The sequence below is a fragment of the Chelon labrosus genome (genome assembly GCF_963514085.1).
Source record: "Chelon labrosus genome assembly, chromosome: 16".
In the NCBI taxonomy this organism is placed as follows: domain Eukaryota; kingdom Metazoa; phylum Chordata; class Actinopteri; order Mugiliformes; family Mugilidae; genus Chelon; species Chelon labrosus.
The window spans coordinates 21,378,961-21,403,556 of NC_140349.1; the positions used below are offsets into that span (position 1 = coordinate 21,378,961).

Below are 24,596 nucleotides of genomic sequence, written 5' to 3' on the forward strand. Positions count from 1 at the left end.
CTACTAAATCTCAAGAAGCCAATGTAAAAGTAATTAGGGTAAAATGACATAGCGGCAGAAATGTTGCTCTAAGTGAGAATGAACTACTGAACCGCTTTGATCATCCAGGAAGCAAAGAGCCGGAATGCATCATTACATTTGCTGAAAAAGCCAGCAGTTCCATTGCACAACCTGCGCCTCAGCTGCCTCCTTTAGAGTTCAGTTCATCCGAGACAAGCAACAAAAATCTCCTCTCTCTGAATGGGGCCAAGGAAAGCCCTTGTCGGATGCACGGCTGCCGCAAAGGAAACGGCTAATGTATAGGCTCGAGGCTCGGGGGAATACTTTTCTGGAGGGGGGTGGGGAGTTATGCACAGAGATTGAACAAGAAAGTGTTTGTGTTTTCCAGTCAGTGTCTGGCTGATGGAACACAGACAAGACTCAAGACAGTTTGTGTGTGATCGAGAAAGACAGCGAGAGATAGACAGAGGGGAGAGTCGCTGAGCTCCGGAGATAAATATGCATTCATTACATGTCAGCTGGAGTATATTAGAACAGTTTGTCCTCGTCTTACGTCTTTTATAGAATGTGTAAAGAAAGACCAATGCACCACCAGCTTTCAGTTCTTGACATTTTTTTAATGATTTAAAAACAAATACCCGGACCCTGGATATAGAAATGTACAGTAACCTGGATGCAAAATATTCAAAAACAGTTCTTACATAACAACTACTATAAAGATGTTGGTCATAATCAGGCACTTGGAACCACATTTCGTCTTTGTTTGTCATGCTACACAAGAAAGTAACTCTTTGGTCCTTCCCAGTTAGGTCAGCGGAAACCACAGACAGAACAAATAAAACAAACAGTCAATGAAGAAAAAAATTTCTGGTATCCTACCAAGTATTTACATTTCATTAAAGACCCAATCCAAGCCTCCATCAGACAAGAACCAGAAGTTAATCCGTCACATATCAGGTCTTCGTATCTTTCCATGCACGTCCACATTGGTTATAAAAATGAATAAAAAGTTGGAAACAAAAATGGCTCAAATAAGATTTTTTTTTTTTCTTTTTAACAGCAGTAATAATCAACATAACTTAACAGAATGGTTGTGATATAAGTTTTGAAAAAAAAATAAAAAGATTCATTTCTTTTTGTCCACATTGGGCACCAACGTAAAAGCACTACAAATGCTACAAATGCGCAAGAACACTCAAACCCCATTTGTCCACACAGATCTGGATACGTCATTTTCAGCTAAGCTCCAGCTGAGCTCCTGCTGCGTTTCAGGTAACTCGTGGCTCACACTTGGCTCTACCAATGCTTCATTACTGGACACAGTTCAGTTTTCCAGTGCACGGTGCCGTTGAAATGTTTTACGTTATACAACATACACATTTGCAGCTAGTGTAGATCATTTTAAATAGAAATGATCTCCATGCACAGCTGCTGCTATCAAACAGAACAAGGATGTCCTGAGTCTGGCTGCATTCAAACACAACATAGGTGATCACTGAGTGCAGGAAGACCAGAACTTCGTCTTCTCCCTTCTCTTATTCTTTTCTTTCTATTTGTCTCTCTTAAGTTAATTACAAACAATAAGAAACTAGTTTTGCTGTACAAGTATTAAGAAAGTCAACATTTAAAAAGGAGCACAACTGTTACTAAATACAAACTTCAAAAGAGAGTTTAACACGTCGGAGATGTGTCTGGAAAAAATATACCAGACGCCTAAAGGTAGTGGAGCCAGGAAGAGCTATGTGCGAGATGCGCAGCTCCCAGACAAAGTGGACGCACTCACACTGGGTAGATGGCTGCAGCCGCAACAGTTCCAGAATGAGACGCTGGACAGATGCTTTCTGTGGACACTGCTGGTAATGAATGCTCAGCTTACATAAATTTAAGGTGAAAACAGAAAGCTAACCCCCACACCTGCTCAGCTGCAAGGCAGCCACGTTTGATAAGAGTTACTGCACGCAGCCATGGGCGACTGAACTTGCGCCACATAGTAATTGCTGAAGTTGACATCTCTGACGTAGGGAGCGGGCTGGTAGTAGCACGTGATATTAGACAGAGCAGGAATAGCATTCTGTTCGGCCATCACGCGCAGCGCCAGGGCGGAAATCAGTGCCAGCGTCTGCCGGCGCTCATGGCCCATGAGGCACACAGTGCTTTCGTCCACCACTCTCCTCAGCGTCACCAGGTATTCGTAGCGCTTGTGCTCCATCCCCGCGAAGTGGTTCTGCAGATAGGTCTCCAATTTCCTCTGCTGTTCGCTTATGTCGGGGAAGTCGATGAAGAAGCGTGAACACATGTAGCGCTGCATCTGTTTCATCTGAGCCTCGGACGACGGCCGGAAGCCGCGCACTAGTAGGTGGCAGTACTTGAGCAGCCCGCCACCCCGGATCTCTTCTGGGCTGCGAGTGGCGATAGTCTTGGTGCGAAGGTGACCCAGAGCTTCCTCAAAGTCTCCATACATGCTCTCCCCTTGCACTGTAGGGTGGAAGGTTTCAGACATTGCCGTCTCCGAGCAGCGGTCGAAGAGCAGCAATGAGTCCAGAGTGATCTGGAAGGAGTCAACACTAAACTCAAACTGCCTTCTCAGGGAGTCCACAAACTTCAGTTCCACGTTCTTGCCGGTGTTATTGGACAGCGAGATGAGGCTCCAGCGGTCCGTCTCATTGCAGACTTTCACAAGTTTCTGCACATACGCCTCTTTCAGGGCGAGGGCTGTGATTCGCTCCCTGCACACCCCTTCAGGCAAGAAGTCCACCAGGCAGTCCAGCACCACGTCCTTCACCAGCCGGAAGGTTTTGTCACCGGTCAGACTCAGGCCGAAGATCAGGTCCAAGTCTTTGTAGCCGAGGCCATTGTCCTGGTGAAGCACATGGCTGGCAGCCGAGCCATTCAGCTTGACATCACGTACCACCACACCTTGCTCCTCCAGTCGAGCCCTGACCACCTGAAAGATAACGACACAGAAAGGAAAACCTGAGTGATAGGAACAAGATTGGAATCAGAAGAGACGGAGACAGGATTCACAGGTTCGTACATGCCAAAAGAGGGCTTCTCTCTCCTTTATGCTTCAGATAAAAAGAAGCTGAGGTGCTGTCATTTCAGCACAGAATAGCATGAGAGTGAAATGCAGAGGTTAACTATAAAAACAAAATGCATGATGAGGCATGAATGCCTTGCTCATTTTATGAGATAATCCAGATTGAAGACTATTCAGTTCAGTTCAGTTCTATAAAGAACATTTAAGTTGGATTTGAAGCTTTAGAAGTGTATTAAGCCTTGATAAGCTAATACTATTTCATGGTGGGCAAGGGCCAAGGAGGTTCCTGCCTCAGGAACCTGTTTTCATTATGTGGCTAAAGAACACTGGCAGCAAAGTGGCTGCTTAGAGGGTGTGATCATCCACTCAAAAGGATGGTGTCATTAATAAAAATGCTTTGCCTGAGGGTGACAGTGCCCTACATATACTGTAAAGTACACCTCCCATGGCTTGAATGCCTAACTTAGCAGACTTATCTCTTTGTATGATGAGCAAAAAACAGAAGCACAGCAGAAATATGCTGTGCAGAATTACATGTCAGCGCTTGACTGTCTGTAAGAGTTCACAGCAGTGAACTTGTAGCCGATGGCCGTGCTGAGATAATGTGAGCCCTTCGCTGTCATATAAACTCTTAAACTAGAGAAGGGGTTCATCGGGTTATTGGAACACACATAATGCACGCACTGCTACGATGTCTGGGAAAACTGGTGAACTACAGACATTATGCTTCCTGTTTGTTGCATCACTCAAAAGACACCAAGGGCAGGAAAACAGCCAACTCTCAATACTGAAGAAATCCAAATCGCAGCTGTCCATTAGACACTGAGCCATCTGTTGTTGTTGCTGTCGTCCTGCAGCTTCAGTAATCATTCAGTGTAGGTATACTGTTCATCTTTCAAGGCAACACATTATCAGAATATGGACACATACAATACATTGCTTGTACTACTTGACAGTTACAAAGGACTAAATTTGCTAATATGTGGTGCAAATGTAAGACAATTCCTTTATTTATCCTTTTTTTTTTTCATAGATATTTTGCAGCTTGACTGCCTGTGAAGTTTTGTTGTTCAGATAAAAGTTACTGATGTTAAAAGGAGTTTGAACAAGTGAATGGAAACACCCAATGTAATCTCTGAACTTACATTTGCATGTTGAATTGTTTTTCAGATTTGGGTTCTGTTAAAAAAAAATCAAAAATATGCCTTCACAGCAACACGTTATGAAGCTAAAGCGACATACTTCAGTTCAAACTTCTGTAAGTTTCAACACAAACACAGTCAATCTGCCAGTCACCTAATTCTTCAATGAGTCAAAGAGACAAAAAGCAGTTCATTGTGTAACGCAAAAGTACTCGAAAATGGACTGGTTCATTTTCATGAACTGCGATGTAGCTGACACATGTGAAGTCTGAACTTGGAGTCTTTCACGTTCCACCTTGCAGGTTACATCTTCGGAGACAGCTATCTTAGCTCTCTGTGCAGTGAATAAATACACCTTGAAAAATATCTGTAAAACTTATATCTTTAAATTGGATTTACTGACCATACCTGGAAACGGGTGTGTTAGCTGAAGATGCTACAAGGAAAACTGGCTGAGTAATGGAATAACTTAAGCAAACAAATGAGACAATTGTATAAGTGTTAGGGTATTTTTGAACAACGAGAAATTTCAATCCAAATTTTAGTAGAGAACACATTCTACCACAAGCTAAGTGTATCTGCTAGTTTTCTGCCACCTAAACCCTGAATGAGTCCCTCAAAGAGACAAAAACAAGTTATTTATATTGTGCTATTTAACCAAGCTTAGCTGGGGAACCAATATAACTCCATAATGAAACAAGAACTAAAGGTCAGATGCTTTGCAGAGTGAAATCACACATGGTTTCATGGGCACTGGAAAACCCTGCAGTGAGGTGGAGTTTTTTTTTAAACTATCCAACAAGGGAAACCCACAGCAGTATTTGCTCTGACCTCACACTTAAACAGTTGGTCCGAGTTAACAGCATGCCATAATGTGCCTGTCTGGGGGTCTTGAAAGGAGCATATGGGGAATCACAGCTCCACCGGCCCCCGCCTGTTCTTCAGCACTCATAAAACAGGCTAGTACATTTCCCACATGACGCACCAGCACCTGATGAGTCGAGCGAGGGGAGACACTTCCGCCGACGTTGGAGCAAAAAAAAGGCCTTGTAAAAAGAGCCGCAAACACACCAGACTGTCTGGTGTTGACAACGCCTTGGCGACACATAACAGTCTGTCCACTTTCCTTTTGCAGTCTCAATAGTTTCCTTGAGGAGTTCATCTAAGCTGCAGCCTAAATGTGTTTTTATTATGGCAGTCTGAAATGACTCGGCCGTTTACCAGCCCATAGTCCACTGGACGCCAATGAGAGCTCTGGGCAGTGATTCAGATCGTCTCTCTGCCAAGCAAATGGCGACAGCGAATGAGGAGTTACGAGTCTCTGACCTTCGCTTCCAGTCCAAAACTAACCCAGCCAGTCAGTCCAACGGTAGCTTGGCAGGCAGTGGGGGATGATGATGATGACAGTTTTTCCTCTGATTTGAAAAGCTTCCTTAAAATTCCTATGTGCGGGTGGTCATTTCACCTGTGCGCTGAGACCAGAGAGTGATTCATGGGCTGAAACATGATGCCCCTGCTCCTCTACGTGATAGATGGTATCAATGAAGGATTTGTTAAACTTCCTCAAGGATTCACAGAAGTCTTAATGTCTCAGTCCACTTTAACTTTATTTGATAGGATTATGTCCAAGGGACCCATTTAGGGATATTTTTCTTGTATTGGATTTTTGTACCGACCATGTAAGGTAAAACTGGTGAGAACACCTCTGTGCAAGGCTCTTTTTATTTACTAGTAAAACCAAGCAGGTCCCCAGCTTGCTACCCCTGAACGCATCTTAGTGTTGTGATGTGAAATTACAAATGACTTCCACTACATTATACTTCATATATAATACACATTGAAACTGAACTGTAATAATTTAGGTGTACAGTTGTCATTTTAAGGCTTTTAAAGCTTTTGAATTGGTTATTGTGTCTATTCAGCAAAAAAAATCAAGTAGCACAAAAACATTTTTGGAGAGTCCCTCCAACTCTCTCCCCATCCTCTCCTGATTTCTAAAGTCTTAATGTTTGTAATGGGGGTACTGAATCATTTACTGACATATTACTGTATATTGTAGTAATCATATTTAAAGGTCCAGGGTGCAGGATGTTGTGACATCTAGTGGTGAGGTTGCAGACTGCAACCAGCACTGTGGGTGTTGTCTAGCTAATGAATTTAAGCGAAATATTCACTTTTAGCTGTGTTTTTGGTCTCCACCAGCACATGAACTTTGTTCACCAGCTTGTTGCTGACTATCTGTGTGCTCTTTGGTTCTCAGCAGGAAGCGCATCACAGTGTAGAAGGCTATGGAAATTGTTCAGATGCAAATAGAGAGTGTGCCCTGGTCACATAATAAATGATAAAAGGTTTTCTTAAATCTGTAGCAAGAGGCACTTGGACTAAATTTAAAATAAAAGCAGAGAGTCCAGCCAAAAAGAGATACCTTCACCTCTAAAAAAAAACATTCAGACCCAGGTTACCTCCTTTATGGAGCACTGGGAGCATGTGGTGTCTTCATGTTGCTCAACCACAACAATAGTCTAGTGAGGAGTTGCTTTACAGTCTGGCGAGGGCCACAGTGGAGTCAGGCGACTGGTCTCTGCTTACCACAGTGATACTTTGCCAAGCCCAACCCACAAGCCCAGTGTTATTACAGGCACTAATCCACTCCTCGCATTCTGCTTCAAATCCAGGCCACTCACTACCATCCGGGAAAGTGGAGTACTACTTCCAAAAAAAATAATCCATACCCCCGCCCCAACACACGAACCCACTCAAATAACGTAACCCATGACACTCTCATCACATATCTGTGTTTATCATCATGTGGTATGCTGCTACATGGGTAGCCTGCTGGGGGGGGGGGGGGGCATGAGTAGCCATCACAGAGTCTGGCTGCGGGTTGATAACTGTCAACATTAAATGAAACAGAGAGTACAGAGGTGTCAGTAACAGTAAAACTTTTCCTTCTCTGCTCCCGTGGCTCTCTGACAACCAGACCACAAACAGATGTTATTTAAATGTAGCCCTCACACAAACCCACCACCGAGAGGGGCTCCCATGTCTCTCTGAGAGTGTGAGCCGCTGGTCTCCTCACCCAGTATGTGACAACAGACCCGGCTCCAGAATCACCTCTATCTCTCACAGGTGCCAGGTCTGGGGCTAAAAATAAACGACATTCAAGTAGCAGACTGGCGGTTTTGCATGTTTTAACACATATACCATGAATCACCAACACCTCACATTAGTGTCAAGCATTTTCCAAACCATATCATAGTGGTTGAGGACTCTGAATGTGTTTTCCCCTTCATCCAGACAGCCACTGGTATCCATTAATAGCCATATGGTATGGATATCAACTTGCAGAGGTTTGAAACTTGCTTAACATTTTCCATGAAAGCGATCATTGCATCTGATTTTCTTTTTTTGTCATAATAATGTTCTTGCTGTGTAGTGACTATTGAAATCAATATATACTGACAGGTGCCTTATGCACAGATTGTGTCTAACAGTGACACAGGGTTTCTGGTTTTAAAAAGAGTAAATAATAATGTACTGAAATGTATTTTCCTATAACTTTTCAAGTGCGACTTCATTTGTTATTAGCAGGTTTTTGGCTAATCCAAACAACAACATTTTCCTAAACTAAGAGACTCCAGGCTCTGTAATCCACTAAAATGTTTATCATTGTACTTTGCTACCTCCAGATAGCTAATATGTTTGCATTAAACTGGACTGGTCGCTGAGAGAAGCCTTCGGGTGAGCAGTGGGCTAATTTTCCAAACCTTGGTCTCTGCAATCTCCATAAAAAAAGTTCAAGGCTCACGGAAAGAAAAATGTTTGGGGTCCCTTTTGCCTACAGGACTGTATAATGAAGGAAAGACATTAACAGGGGATGTTTGCAGCAGATGGTGGGGGCCTCCTTCCTTATGGAAGCCCTCAAAATGTTATGAGTATGTGTGTGTGCGTGAGGGTCGTCCTTCCCCCACGGAATCCCCACAGAAAATATGAATCACTGGAGAGGAACATAAACCGGCGGTTATTAAATAATATCCAGGAAAACTACCACCCAGGCCATTCCCTTTAGGTTTAATTTCAAATAAATACACAGTAGCACTGTTATTATCTCTCAAGAGCTGTGAGAAAGAAAAAAGAATGACTTAGGGAGCAGAAGCATTACTGAGCTAGTGGAAAACTGCAGTCACAGATTAGATCATCCCCACTGGTGTGTCTGTGTTAAGAGTATGAGTGATCAAATGTCTTTTCAAGTGTGATCAGCCCTGCCACAAATCCTCGCCACTGCACAAAAGAGCAGCAGAAGTGCGGACGCTGTGGTCTGACAAGCAGGGGTGATTTTGTCATTATCTGCACTTTTACAGGAGCACTTTACTTTTACGAATCGGGGCATCCACCCCGGAAAGTGTCCACCTTAGCCTGTGTGTACTCTAAGTGTATTAGGATATTGTTGACAGGAGGCTATGTTGAATGTTCTGCCAATAATTTCACTTGAGTGAGCGAAGGATTATATATATATATATATATATATATATATATATATATATATATATATATATATATATATGGTGCCATATGGCAGTGTTGCTGTCAGTGCATTTGTTCGTGTGTGTGCATGTGTGTTGGTCCATTACTCACATAATACTGTAAAGATTGTAAAGATTGTCATCCCCACCGCATCCATCCACTTTTTGTCATTGCTTACAACTTTATTAATTAAATATGATACAGATATGGTTGACAGGAAATGTAATGTGTCCTAAAAACAGATTGAAGTTACTTTTTTTGCGCAAAAGTGGTGAGTTGACCAGTTACCCCTTGCTCCGCTCCTGTTTGATTCTGATGATTATTACAGGACAGCTTGATAAACCGCGGGTCTCACCTGAACGATCTGCCGGGGCTGCACGGACAGCGTGGGGAAGTTGCCGCGGCCGTGGATCGGAACGCTCTCTCCCAGGATGGAGTCCAAACGCCGCACCTGATCCCAAGACAGCACACTGACCCGCCGATTCTGCTCCGAGACATCACCGGACGACATGGCGACCGGAGTCCGCGGGATGTCCAGAGAATGCTGTATGAGAACTGAACTTAAAGCGATCCTAAGCACCCCCCACTCCGAGAAGAGCCGGTGATGTAACTGTGGATGAACTGAAGTGGAAGCTGTGAGCGTCTCTCTTTCGTTCTTCTCTCTTCTTCTTCTTCTTCTACTGGGACAAGTTTTTCAGAAAGCTCCAAAATGCGATAAAGCGGTTGTAAAGTTTGGCAGAGTAACGAACATGTCCAAAATCTTCCAGCCCCCCCGCTGTGTGAGTGTGCGTTCCCCTCTCTGTCTCCGCTGACTCTCTCCTCAGATCAGTGCCTCCTCTGCACTAACACCGGGGTTTTTACCGTGCAGGGATTAACATGAGCCTTCCTATTGGCTGGACAGAGATTTATGAATGCTTTACATAGGAGACTTCAGTCGGTTCACACACAGACGCGTACGCACACACCGATTTCTCCTGCGTCAGATGGAATGTTCAAGGACTGTAGGAAATATGGTAATTACCAGACTACTTAAGCGCAATTAGAAGACGCAACTTCTCTTACAAAAGTATGACTTCAGTACTGTCCCACTTGTATAGCCTACTGGATCAGGCCATTGCACAACCATGGAAAAAGAAAAAAAATATATATATAAAATACATGTACCTAATACTTTTTGATGCTTTTTTTGCTTTATATATGGAACTTTTTACTTAAAAATACTTACCTAAATGGTGTACCAACACTAAACCTTAGCCCACAAACCAAACACCAATACATTAATTGACAGATATAACATTTATGATTAAATAAGTCAATGATTTCTGGGAAATCGGCTAAATATAACATATATTGTCATACATGTGACATTTCTCATTGTTCCCTGCATTTTCCCAACTTTGGCAAAAAGACTGTAAATGTAGGACCTTACCTATTGACCTAGAGTTAAACAGTGGACCAACGAAACCATGACCTGCTGGACCAACAATATTATATTGTTTGTGTGCCTTCTGAGGTTATTTTAATCCAACGGCCCGCTTGGCAGGACATCAGATTTATGGTGTGACATGCTGTGATTGAGGTTTGAATAGGTTTAGCCGTAACAATGGCTCGGTTAAAAGGGAAGGTCGTGGTTTGGGTGACTTCAAAATTTCAAACAAAAAGCAGCACTGACTGTTGGAAACGCAAAGAGAAGAGTGGGCTCACATGTTAAAGCCAAATGTTTTGAATACCCCTCCTTCAACCTCAGGCAACTCCTCCCAATGCAACGTTGTACGATCACCTGACTTCTTCTTCTTATTCTTCTTCTTCAAGTATTTGACATCTTGGAGATATGAATATCTGCATGTTTCATGGCGATCCAGTCAACCATTGAAGATATTTTTCAACAAACATGTTGATCTAACAGTTGAGAGTTGCTAGGAATCATCCTCTATGGACCGTGGTACCTTTACCAAATGTCCCAGCAATCCATCCCAGCATTTTTAGGTAGGGCAAATAAGTGATCAGACGCACCTCATCTGCCCAACTTTGTCCCCAGAAATCAACATGACATCTGGTATGTCATAATCGGAAAGTTTACCGCATGTCTTTGGTACTGTATGTTTCCAACCAACTGATCCAGGTAATTATGAGGATTCCTTCATTACAAATACAAAAGACCAATCAGATGTTTTTTTCCACAAGGGGATCAGTTGCATTAGAATGCAAAACCAGATGAAAAATGGAAAGAGTCTTTTCAGCTTTAGGCATGTTGATTTTTAACTAAAGACGTCGAAGCTAAATGCTGTAGTGATCCCGAATTTTGTGGCTGAGCAACATTCTCGTGTCACAAAGCTTTTAGAGCATCTATTCAAATACAGTGGAATGACACCTGAAGCTTTGATTATATGATGCCTCGTCACTGTGTGTCATTGTTTGGTTGAAATATATACATAAACGTATAGGTGGTGTCTACAGATTATCTGCAGACAAACAGAGTCGCTTAAAAGCAGTGACAACATGCAAAATACTGAAATGCTTTGCATGTTATGTGCACCAGTATGTGCTTAAAATAGAACACTCCGGTCTCATGGCCAAAGGCACAAAGCCCTTCGATTTTACATGGCAGCTGTGGATGTCTGTCAGTCTGCTTATTTATAATTACAGGATGAAATAATCATTTGGACTCCCCTAACTTTTAAAAGTTAAAATATTAAATTTTTCCATTTGAATAGAAGGAAGCCACTGTGAAATTATGCCTTCTGGGTATATGTAAGATGTGAGCAATCCTCACTCAGCACATGTAGTAATGCAAACAGCATAAACTGGTATAGCAGCTTTAAAGATGGTAAATCACGCTTTGATATTTTTCACTCAGCTTGTTTGAAGTGGCCTTATCCACAATCCTTCTGGTTAAACGTCATTTTTGAAAGTCATATGGCTGCAGTCCGTCCAGGCAGGGCTGTAAGAGTTCCATGACAGGGAGGTCTAAAGGGTGTACATGTCTTTTAGGTGTGATACTTACAAACAGTAATCAGTTACTGATACAGTATACAGTATTCGGCAAAAAGGTATGATAATTATATTTCTTTGCTGATCACTGAATTACTTCAACTTTGTCATTCAACAGTCAGTTTCATCTAAGGCCTACTTTGCGTTAACATCCATCCTGGAGAATACGATCACAAATGACCAGCATAAAGTACAGGTGTGAACACGTCCAGGACGCATTAAGAGATGCGATCTCTGACCACATTTTGAGGTGGAGTGGGTCGCATTTGTACACATTCCTTTGGTAGTGTGAACACACGATGCGTCCTGGGTCACATTTAAGTCCACCTACACTACCAGTCAAAAGTTTGGACACACACTCTCTATTTTTTTTTTATTTTCATGATTTTGCCTTTACTCTGCGGTGCAGCTCATTCCAAACCATCTCAACTGGGTTTAGGTCAGGTGACTGTGGAGGCCAGGTCATCTGGCGCAGCACTTCATCACTCTCCTTCTTGGTCAAATAGCCTTTACACAGTCTAGAGGAGTGTTTGGGGTAATTTTTCCTTAGTAGTGATTTTCTAGCAGCTATTTGATCATAAAGGCCTGATTGGTGCAGTCTCCTCTGAACAGTTGATGTTGTCATGTTTTTTTCAAGGAGAGATAGGACCCAAATGCTGGACACTATATAATGAGGCAGGAGTTGGCAAAAATTGAATTAAATTAAAAAACAACACAAGACCAAAACAGAAAGCGCTGCTGAGACAGCAGGTATTCCAAAAACTCCAAAAAATCTAAACTTTCAAAAAGACTAGAATGTAACATAACAAGACCAGGGCTAGGAAAAAACAGGAAACACAGGGAAACGGTGCAAAACATGACGCGACAGAGGACAAAAGGCAAAGCAGGACTATATATACACACACAAGGGCAGAGGAGACACAGGTGAAAACAATCAGGGCGGGGCAGACAATCACACAGGTGGGAAATCACAGGACAGGAAGGTGACGAGAAACAGGTGAAACTAATCAAGACGGGGAAGACCATCAGAAAGGCGGGAAGGGACACAAGACAGGAAACCAAGAACTTAACAAAATAAAACAGGAAACTGGAAAACGTGAAACACGAATGAAACTCAAAACATGAACACAGGAATCAAAAAACCAGAACCATGACAGATGTAGAGATGTGTCTGCTAATAAAACTCTGTGTGGCATTGATCTGGGCACTAATCTGAGGTGCTGTTAACTTGCAATTTCTGAGGCTGGTGACTTGGATGAACGTATCCTCAGCAGCAGAGGTGACTCTTGGTCTTCCTTACCTGGGGCGGTCCTCAGTGTGAGCCAGTTTTGTCGTAGTGCTTGATGGTTTTTGCGACTGCAGTTGGGGACACATTCAAAGTTTTTGCAATTTTCCGGACTGTCTGACCTTCAGTTCTTAAAGTAATGATGGACGGTCGTTTCTCTTTACTTAGCTGATTGGTTCTTGCCATACAGAACATAGCTGTTCGTGGTTCTGAAACAGCAGTAGTGACCCATTACAGACAGCCACTGTATAAATATTCCACAGTGCCACAATGATGTTGGTGTTTATTTGCATACAGAGCACAAAACTGAGATCGGATCTCAAGTGCCGGCTGAGGACGCACATGGAGACGCTTTTTAATGCCCGGTGTGAACACACATGCTTAGAGCTGGTCACTTGCGATTAGATAGCCCACGTCGGATGTTAATGGAAGGTCAGAACGGAGCCAGAAGTCCCGGAAACATGTAAAAGGCTTACCTTTGGCTAACATTAACTGCTGAGAACACATAACATGTTTTGAATCCTAACTAATTAATTATTTAACTAGTTTTTTAATCACAAGATCCACATCTCACAGATAAAACCCTTACTTAGAGATTCCACTAATTAACAGAAGCTAGTGGAATCTGATAGCTGGGATTTAATCCCACTTGGGTTGTTCACCTGTCACAGTATCTTGAAATTGGAGAAATTCAAGCTGAAATATAAAAAGAAAGAAAACAGTGAATCTTCCCCCGTTCCTTCACTCCATATAGGGTTAGCAGGTATTTCCGCTGTGGCGTAATGAAGATCACACAGTCCCTTTAGAAAAAGCTCTGAGCTGTTGCTTTTTCGGCAAACACAGAATATGAATCTGCTTTGAGTAGATCAATTAGAACAGTTATTGGAGCAGCTTCAAACAAAGGCAGAAGTAAAAAGAATGAGTCATCTGTAGTTATATGCCTATTTCACTGGGGGATTTCAAACTTCACTTCATTTATCTCTGTGTTTCTCTTTCAGCAGCAGAGGCAGACTGTGCAGCTGAGGGCTTCAGTCAGAGTTCACGCAGACTGCAGGATAGTTTCACCAGGAGTAAACAGTAGTGTAAATGGATGTAGATAGACAATGGCATGACCGTAAATTACACCTGACTACCAAACTCCAACATTATACCAAAAGAAATGGTCAAAAATTAGCAAATAAATGTGGTGTTTATTATATGTCACTAATCCAAACCTGCATCAGAAGAGTTACCTCAGTCAATAGAGGCATTACTTTTTGGTGTGCGATATACAGTAGTCTTCCAAAGAATACAAACACTTTGCTGAGTGTCACAGTGCATGTCGTGTGTGTCATCTCAGGTTTCATTTGCATTAGCTCTAATTTTGCATTGAATTTCCACTCCAGCAATTCAGCAACAAGACTGTCTACATGCCAGAACAAGCGGAGACGTCAGTCTTATGTAAATCCATAGGATCTGATCTGCGTCTTCTTTTCCACCTGCGAGTGCAGCGCTATCATCCCTAGAATTAAAGAAGAATGCGTTCATGTTTCGAACACACGCACACACGGACTGGCCTGCAGCAGAGAACGACGGAGCTGACAGGTTAAACGGTGACATTTCGAGCTAGCCTTTTGTTAAATGTGAAAAAATGCAAATTGCAACAAAGCTACTTATCTTGTCAGACTGGTATTCAGTTTGATTAACATTTATGTTAGCAAATATCATTATTACTGTCCTGTCAATCATTTACCCTTCAGAAACCAGTCAACATGTGGGGTCCAGAGTGATACAGGAAGCCACAGATTTATCAAATGTTTTTTTCTTATTCATATATTCCAATAGGTTCATAGAAAAAGAAATGACTGTTGTAGAAAAAAATCACTTTTCACTCAGCTGTTGGGGCCTCATGGCCATTCCTGAGGCACTCATCTGTGACGGAGTGTGTCTCTCAATAGACTGTGCTATTTACATTCAGTACATTTTTTATGTAACAGCTTGTGTGTTCACGTCAGTACGGAAACTATAGTGCCGCCCCATAGGTATAATAACTGTGTTAAATATAACATTGACTGGATCCATTGTTCTGGGAAAGTGCACTGTGGATTTGTGACCTGTTATCATTACTGTAGTTTTTGACTATACAGCAGTGCTATGAAGAGGATGATTATAGGGATGGCTGTAGAGTCTTAATCAATATGGAAAACATTATGGCTTAAAAAAAAACATACTTATACTGTCAATAATGCTGTCCAGTTCTTTTTTCCAAGAGATCATACACAGAATTTTACAAAATGCTAGCTGGTACTTAACTGTAATTTATTCCTCCGTCTGCCTTACAATGAGCTAGAGAAGGATTTTCTTGAAATATCATGGAAATTAACATCTAAATGCCAGGTTATTTCTAGGAAATCACACGCAGATTATACAACGAGTTTGGGAACATACCATTTGGATTTCATTATGGAGCGTTTTTCAACCAATACAGAAAAAAAAAAACCAACAAAAAAAAAACCTGTGCATGAAATTGGATAATCCTACAACCATTTTGTTGTAAACAAATTCAGCTCGACGGTGCTGAGATAACAAAGATGTCTACGTAGCTTTCCACTACAAAAAAATTGCGGGCTCTGCCTTCCAGGCTAGTATTTGCCAAACTTTTATTTCATGTATGTACAGTATCCCAGCACGCATCAAGGGTAATCAGTGCCTGCCCTGAGGAAGATCAGACGTCATTAAACAATTTAAAATCGCAATTTATAAAGACAGTGTATGTGAACTGCGACTGGTTCAATAGAAGCTCATTTTTGTATACTTGACTGAAATTAATAGAAAGCAGCGGGTGCTCAGATGGTGGGGAATCAAACACAATTAGCACTGATACCACGAATTTTAGCTTTTCAGCTATTTCATCTATAATTTAGATAAACTTCTGTCTACAGAGAGATGGTTCACATGGCTAACGTAGCTTATATCAGATAAAGGGTGCCAAACTGGAGTAGTCCATAAGTGCATTATACAGTATGTTACATGGCATTGTTGTCAAAGCTGCTAATGCAATTGTGTGTTTTTTTAAATTTACTCTTTTTTAACCAACTAAGAGATGACAGCCTATACAAAAAAGTAAATATATTCCAGAAAGGTACGCAAGGCAAGTGCCACCGACACATAACAACCTCTATCGGAATCCAGGAAACTGTGCTACATGTACCAGAACGAAGCCAGAAACTTTTCCTTGCACGACAGCTTTGTCACCCAGTGACTTTTCTGGGCCATTTATCGTATCACAAGCACACTGTATCTCTGTTATGAACAATAAGAGCCTGTGGGATTTCCTTGTTTAACACAGATACGATCGTTTAAGCTCGGACGCTGATCAGTCGATCCTCGTTTTCTCAAAGCCTCTGGCAGAAAGCCTGCTCTGCAGCGGTGACACAGCAGTTACAAAGAGATAAAAGTTCCCATTTATACCCTATAAATGGGAAATTTGTCTCTTTTTGTTCAAAATTTAGTTTCATCTTGATTTGTCCCTTCTCTGGCCCATATGATGGATCTCTATTCATAGGCCTGTGCCATATAGTAAACCCAATAACATGAGTTTAAAAAGAATACACCTTGAAACAGCAATTTGTCACTGGTGTCTGTGAAGGTTCTCAGTCATCCAGGTCATGGTACATGCAAAAAAGCTGAAACAAGCACAACTGGCATTTGAACTGAACTGAACTGAACTGAATGTTCTGTTCTGTTTTTTTTTTGTTTTTTGTATTTGGGGGGAGAACAGGTTCAGAAACAGTGCATAAGGGAGTCTGGTAAATAATCTACCATTTTTATCAGGTTGACAACAAAAAGTTGACTAGGGTTGAGTTCGACTTTCAGGACAAGGAGGGAATTCCATAGTACTTTCTCAGTAGCAGGAAGTCAGAAAATCTCAACTTTGGAGCTGTCACAGCATGACACCCGACCGTCAGGTTTGGAAGCTTTCAGGCAGGTTGGTACGTCATCCAGAGGGCAAAGCAGAGATTGTAGTCTAACTGACAAAATTGTCAAGCAGATTATCAGTTAAGCGGGGAAAAAAAACAAAACAAAACACAGCTGACTGAATAGACGTATGCACTAACCAGCCTGGCAGGACAGATGGCTGGGTGCAGACAACTACATTAAGAGAAGTAAAAAGAAGTACAATGGCTATAACTCCTCTCTGAACAATGCACAGATGACCGATCAGGGTGTGAGGAGGTTATTGATGTCCGATCATTGATTTTGCAAATTACTGAGAATGACTGACACAAAGTAAAGGTGTGTGGGCTGCGTGGTTTCTGATTCTATCTAAGAATTCGCTTCGCATTGCTCTATTTTACTGCAGGAGTGTTTGCCTCTACATGACGCAAACAGCCAAGTATGCAGGTTAACGTAAGCTAGGTCTGTTGTACAGTGGTGGAAGAAGTGTTCAGGTCAAATAACCATACTTGAGTGTTACTTTCCTCCGCTGTGTGCTGTGTTCAGCTGATCCTCTGATGGGTTCAATTTCATCTGTGTGTTTTTCCAAAATGAAGTTCAGTTTGTGTTCAATCAAGATCTTTATCCTCACTCATTCACAGCTCCCTCTTCTCGCTTATCAAACTATGACAACTATGGGACTTTCAAGATTAACCAGGATTAACCATTAACCACCAGATGAGGTTGTTATCGTGTGGCCAAAATATGTCCTCCTCTGCCATTGTCAGCTATCATTTCAGTCTGAAATTGTTGCAAGCCACCCTATCCATATCCAGCACCTCCACCATCCAGACCTCTGGCATTCTCTTCTTCTCAGCACAACCACCGGCGTTTAGACCCAAATTGTTTCCTATACTAAGGCCTTATCCTCTCTCAAACATGAGGACATCACGGTTGGGTCTAATTGCCAAAGACTTATTGAATAAAAACTTGGAAGGATATCTCTCGTGTCTGAAATGAGTTCCTAAAACATTGGGTTGTTGAAACACTGCTGCCATATTATGTGCAGCCTTTAAAATGTTCCGTGTAAGCACTCTGGTAACAGTACATACTGATCCTACTTGTCACTTGCCAATTGTTAGATTAACTGCTATTGGCAAACATCGTCGCAGGCTCTGTGTCAGCTAAAACTGACAGCTGGAATGGATGTGTCAGTCACTCACAATTAACTGGCAAGACAAAACATCAAGCTCATGGAATCGGCTTCCATGAACTTGATGTCTGGCAGAATGAAAATACAATGGCAGCTCAGTCTCTCTCTCTAATCAGGTTATGTTATTTCTGAAGCTGCATGAAAACTGTTCATGCACCCGATCCATTTCCCTTGAACTACGTACATACAGCCCGTGCAGAAGCCAGCTGTCAAAAGTGTTGGCATAGATTTTATGCAGAGTGAAGGTTTGATTAAAAATTATTTTCTGTCTTGTGGTTTCTTCAATAAGTAATCTTTAAAAGTAACCAGGAAAGTGAAATTTATTTTTGTTTCTTCATGTCCAGCTCTTTTTAAGGGAGCTTTTACACACCGGTTGGTGTTTTAAAACCAGGTGCGTCTATCCCTCAGGTCAGTTCACTCGGGCTGGTATGAGCACAGCAATCGCACTCTGTCCTGGAACAAATTGAGCCCGGTTAGAGAGGGCAATCTCAGCCCAATTGAAATTGCTTTTGTCATCATATATATATTTGATTTGATTATTTCCTGATTTCTTCCTGTAAAATGATGTCCAATTACAAAACTGTCACAAGAATGTGCTGTTGAGGTCATGTCACAACTTTGTCTCAATTGCCCTGTGACCTCAAGCTGAATCAAGGCTAAATGCAACTGTAACTATATATTAATTTATCAATTACTTGATGAATCGAAAATAAATATAGGTGTGAAAGCACTCTTATGTCTTTATATACTGTTATTTGTTGTGCCTCGCTGTGTTAGTTATGCTTTTTCTTTTAAGGGAGAGAGTTCTTAATGTGCTTTCTTTGATTGTTGTTATTGTCCTGTAATTTAAACTCAGTTCCAGTACTTAAGAAACCGTGCCAGGCTGGTTTATTTGGGCTGGCTGTGAACACAGGCAATCACACTCTGTTCCCGAACAAATAAACCACACACTCTGTGCTGATGGTGCATTTTAGATTTGATTATTTTCTGAAATTCCGCAAAACTGTGACCTCAAATCACAAAATGATTGTTTGTTGTCAATATACTGCTGAGAACGTTTCAGAACACTGCAACAACAGAGTGTCTGAATCCCTGAATCTGAGCAAAATATACGCCAACCAGGCATAACATTATGACCACCTTCCCAATATTGTGTGGGTCTCTCTTGTGCCTCCAAAACAGTTGTGACTCATCAGAGAATGGACATGGACCTTCTGAGGGTGTCCTGTGGTGTCTGGCAACAGAATGTTGTTAGTGGGGGCCTTTGGATCCTATGGATTTAAGGGAGGGGCCTCTGTGGATCATCCCACAGATACTTGATCAGTGTGGGATCTAGTGAGTTTGGAGGCCAGGTCAACACCTTGTGCTGTTCTTCATGTTTTTTTAGTTGTACCAAAACTGTTTTTTGTGTGTGTGCCTGTGTCAGGTCCAAAAGTTTCCCAGCAGAACACTGTATTGTCACAAGATGGTCAATGTTATTTACGTCTCCTGTCAGTGGTTTTAATGTTGTGGCTGATCAGTGTAGGTGTAAAAGCAACTATATTTCATATATATTTCAAGATCCATTTCAAACTGTCCAAAATGGAAGCAACAATGTGAAAAAATGCAATCCAACCATTTGAGAAAAAAACAGTAGAGGTGCAAATTGAATGTTATTATTTTAAGTTAAACCAATTAGGAGCACCTTGTAGATGAGGCTACTTGGAACCATATGACACAAACATTACATTCCTGGCCAAATTTAATATTGAGTAATACTGTCAAATTTGAACTTGTACATATGTCCAGTGTAAAACCAGATAATTGAAAAAAGGCCAATAGCCACAGTATGTGTTTTTAATTTAGAACTTACACCATATGATCAGGCGAGATCAAAACCTGCTTTATGAGGTGTAGTGGCAGTAAAAACTAACGAATGCTCCATTAGGGGTAAAGCAATTTTCTCTATGGCGTCAAACAAACAGCAGGTCTAGCTGGACCTCTTGCAGCTCAAGCTCCGCCCCAGTGTTGAGTAGCTAATGCTGGAGGCTGATCTGGGCACACCTACCCGGGCCTTTGAAGCAGCAGAAGCGCTGATTCTGGTCCATCTCCAGGGGATTAGACATGGTTTCGGTCAGTATTTCCACCTTATTACTCAAAACACCCACGGTTTGATATTGTATCCATCTGTGGGGCTGGGTGTTGCAATTCCCCACCCGCTGGCTTTGAGGACCTTCTATCACATTACAGCCCCATTCAGATGGGATTAGTTTTATAGTGGCAGGTGGAGTAATGTTATTGTTAACAGAGCTTGACTGTAACTTTAGTGGTGTCAAAGTGTGACGTACTGATTACCGTCATCCAAGCCAGTAAAAGGCCAGCATCTTTATCTGGTGCACAACGATGTGAATGACAACACATTCCAACATTCAGACTGATGTGTAACATTGCGTAGTTTTACTTATTGCCCTAATTCTCTCCAAATGACATATATCTTTGCATTCATTTCAGTGAAGGAAGCTGTTAAAACAGTCAAAAATATAACGCGGTTTTAAAAATGAAAAAAATGTTGAGCTCCTACTCTCCTTGACAGAAAAAAATAAATCCAGGCTTTCAGGAGCTTCTTGAAACGACATATCTTTCACAGCTCTAAGTGGATTTTCTTTAGGAAGGACGCTGCATTGATTCAGAGTCCCCCGCCAGCTAGAGCCGCTGACTGACAACCAAGTGTTGAATGCCCTTTGGCAAAAAGGTGTTGCACACCACCTTAGGTTTTTTTTTTTTTTTTATGCAGCTGCATTCTGAAGACCGCCCCTGTATATGAACCCATGTGAAGTGGCCCAAATAACAGAAACAACTCTTAAAAAGGACCTTGAAGTAAATAAAGTATGAATTACATTAGCTGCCCGACGAATTAAAATAAATCAGCTTTCAAATTTGGATGCAGACCTCAGTCAAAACACAAAAATTGACGCAAAAATGTAAAGTGGCATGAAAAGGTGTTCTTTTCGCCATTTGGCCGAACCACAAGAAGAATCTAAGAAGATACTGCGCGTAATCCAGAACACAAACGTCTCCTGGGAAAATTTCTCTTCTGCCTATTGAAATGTTTTAGCTCATACATCAAAAGAAGAATTTGGTTTGAAGCAGTGAATTTTGCATTTCACCTGCAGGTATGTCAAACCTTAGATGTCGAGAGTCCTCATTGTGAACATTCTCTGAATATTTCTTTAGATCAGTGGCTCCCAGACTTTCTCTGCTGGGACCCCCTTTGGCACATAAGAAACTCTTCGCGCCCCCCCCCCCAAAAAAAAAAAAAAACAGGATACAAATATTTTGTTTTCAGACTCCATTGTAGTTTATTTCACACATTGTAATTAATACAAACCTCAACCTTTTTTGAACAAATAAAAGTAAACTTTACTGTGTAATTATGTTCAGTGTAACAGGTTTGCGTTTGCGTGGGAGCCCGTCAAAAACTTGTCCATAGCAGTGTCCTTTATTGAATCACTCATTCCATGTGCTCTGGCTAGTGGAAGAGAAACACAGTAACATCAAATTTTGAAAACCTGGTGACTCTGCTACCTAGTGGGATATTATATTTATAGCTACTATAGTGCTATAAGCTACAGTTACAAACAGGTTACTACATTTGGTCAGAGCCGAGTCCTGATGATCCAGCCACATGGTTTTAAAGGCCGCTGCTAAGACCCCAGTTGAGCCTCAATTCTCCACACCCCTCCATTAATGCTTTCCATTAGCTCTGAGGCACATATATAGACTCACCTGAGGTCCATGACCCCCTACCTGGCTCCTCCTCTCCTCTAGGAGAGAACAAAGGCCCTGTGATCCTCATTACACGCCACAGTGAAGATTGAGCACAGATGTGAGGCTGTATACACTTGGCCCAAAAGCCTCTTTTACAGCCACATAAATTCATCTGAGTCCATTCGTTTGATGTTAGCAGAGAGCGGTATACGTCACAGAATTGACAAAGTATAGGTCTTTGAAGTGTTGTGCTGGTAATCTGGGTATTTTGAAGGGCTATTGGATGAAATCATCGCTACAATCACGTCTCCTTTGAGTCTGTGCAGATGCGTTTCTTACGGTGTACCTGGGCCTGTTTTCACCAACTGAAAAATGCAAAAACCTTACATCAATACCCTGCATGAATAGTTGCAGGACATTTATTTTAAGTGTCACTGAAACGTACCTCACATGTGAGAATTCGTGCAACAAATTTTTACCAACTGTGAAAGATTTATTAGCCACTGAATTACAGCAAATGTGATAAAAGTGTTTAGGATGTATTAATTTGCCTTCTTGTGTAACACTGCAACAATACACCTTTGTGGAGTTTTACATATGGAGCATAGCTTAATGGCATGGCAGCTTCTTTCAGGGGTGGTCTTCCCTTTATTAGAACTCTACACAGATTCAGTACGCCCTTGCAAACCTTGGGAGCAGATGATATGGGCCATGGCACCACACTGTGTTCACAGTAGCGTGGAGGAGCGCATGGAAAAAAACTGTGGAATCATGTGGAATACAGACCTCCCGAGGTGGCAGTAGTTCAGGGTCCTTCTTACGGAGCCTGGGTAAGGAAAATTGTTATTTATGTAATTATTCTTTTCAAATTTCTTAATACACACAAAATTAATGTTGAGAGACTCCACATTCTTAGCAGCAAGTAAACAGCTATACTGATATTTATTTAGGATAGGATTTTAAGTACTGGCAATTATATTTGTACTACAATACTACAGTGTTGAGAGTGTGTGTATAGGGACATGCCCTTTTATATTGTACGGCGATACATATTGAATTCATAAACTTAAAAAAATGATTCTTTCATTTTTAGCTAGCACCATTTTGGACTGTAGCTTGCAAGGCTATGGAGAGGCCCTTATTTATTTTTGCAAAGACCAAAGAAACAAAGATATTTCATTTGCACTGAAAGCTGATCCAGGAGAGTTTATTGCCAATCCAAACGTGCTTCACTGTTTTCTGTGGGGAAAACAAAATGGCATTCTTACTTGTGAAACTGGCCAAAATAGCCGAGCGGTTTTCTGTATTTCCAAAGTTTTTTTTTCTTTTAAGTAATCTCACCGATTCCCCTGGGTGCTGTCGACTTCTTCGGGTTTGTGGTATGGAACTGTTTCAACTTTTTGTGAAAGCAGGTGTTGGCAAAAAATTTGAGGCTCGGCCACGGTTGCCATGGAGGAGAAGCCAGTCAAAGACGAGAGTCGGGAATCCAAAACGCTGACCCAGAATTTCAAAATGACCTGATTTAGGCTACATGTGGTGTTGCCTTTTCTTTAAACCATTAGCAAGCCATTAGCAGCTCATGTGATGAGATTACAATCGTGGTGAATGGGTAACTCTAAATGCACCTAGCGAGCCATATCTGGTAGTCTATATCAAAGTGTTCATGTTATTCAATGCTATTTGGCTCCATTTTTGATCACAAATGACTAACTCTTGTGCTGTTTGAGCACTGCGCACCAGTGAAAACAATGCCTGTTTCTTTATTTTTCTTGTTCTTACATTAAAATAGATTAAAATTTAGTTCATTATAGTTCAAGTAAAAACACACCAGGATAACACTTAGGTTTAAGTTAGGCAACTGAAACAGCTATATTTACAGCTTGGGCGAGGCTATGGTTATGCTGAGTGCAACTAAAACAATGTTGGGTTAGGTTAGGGAGAGGCTTCAGTTATGGTGAAACAACAAAACCTTCAGCTAGAAATTAAAACTTGACTCACAGTGCGCTCTGAATGAATTAAAGGCCAAAGTATCTCTCTCCATCCACCACAGCACACTTACTGTATTTTCTGTCCTGCTATTTCAATTGCAGACGTGCTTTTTCCTTACTCCTACGTATTGTCTGTCTGTCTGTCTGTCTGTCTCGGGAGGGAAATCAGATTTTTCTCATTTTCCGTGAGGACGTATTTATATTTTTAGACTGTGGTCGACCTTAGGAAATTCTTGATAGCACTGTTTTGAAGTTTAGTGGAATTAAATACAAAACACAATAAAGATTTCTGAGACTTGTTGCATTTGTTCATTACTCTGTCTTTATATTTGGGTTCCCCTACTTGGACTCTCATCTCGCCTCAAAATTATTCCTACTTTTCCCTCTATATGTCATCTGTGTTTTCCTACTAGCGTTATAAATGCTGCAGGAAATCCAACGCTTCGCTCTTACAGTTGCTTTATTCTGCCTTTAATGAAGTCAAATATGGATAAGAGTGGAGAGGCCTTTGATTATATTTTCCCACTGAATTATTTTTACTTGCACAACACGCCTCATTGACAGAATTGCAGTCCTTTGCTCTATTTTAGGCCTCTTATTTTCTGGTTGTTGGTTGGGCTTGCACGGCAAGTCTGGCCAAAGCTCAGGTCCATTTGTAGCTTCCATGGCCGCAACCACCCCAACTACCTCCCACGGTTAAAACAAATTCAGCAGTATGGCTTCTTTGTTCATATTAAAACATGTTTCATCAGTT

The 24,596-nt window shown here is 41.5% G+C and overlaps 1 protein-coding gene across 1 annotated transcript; it reads right to left on the reverse strand.

Annotated features, from left to right (window-relative positions):
* Window positions 1-440: 440 nt before the first annotated feature.
* On the reverse strand, window positions 441-9,685 carry tent5bb (terminal nucleotidyltransferase 5Bb). The gene is made up of 2 exons (XM_084563475.1): window positions 9,059-9,685; window positions 441-2,944 (listed from the first exon to the last, which is right to left on the reverse strand). Exons 1-2 carry the CDS (start codon window positions 9,212-9,214, stop codon window positions 1,919-1,921), a joined length of 1,182 nt encoding a protein of 393 aa, XP_084419601.1. The 5' UTR covers window positions 9,215-9,685; the 3' UTR covers window positions 441-1,918.
* Between the last annotated feature and the right edge of the window lie 14,911 nt (window positions 9,686-24,596).

Coding starts and splice junctions, on each gene's coding strand:
- tent5bb (XM_084563475.1), bottom strand. CDS start 9,214: ATGTCGTCCGGTGATGTCTCGGAGCAGAATCGGCGGGTCAGTGTGCTG. Junction 2,945..9,058: donor AGCCCCGGCAGATCGTTCAG/GTGAGACCCGCG, acceptor GTTATCTTTCAG/GTGGTCAGGGCTCGACTGGA.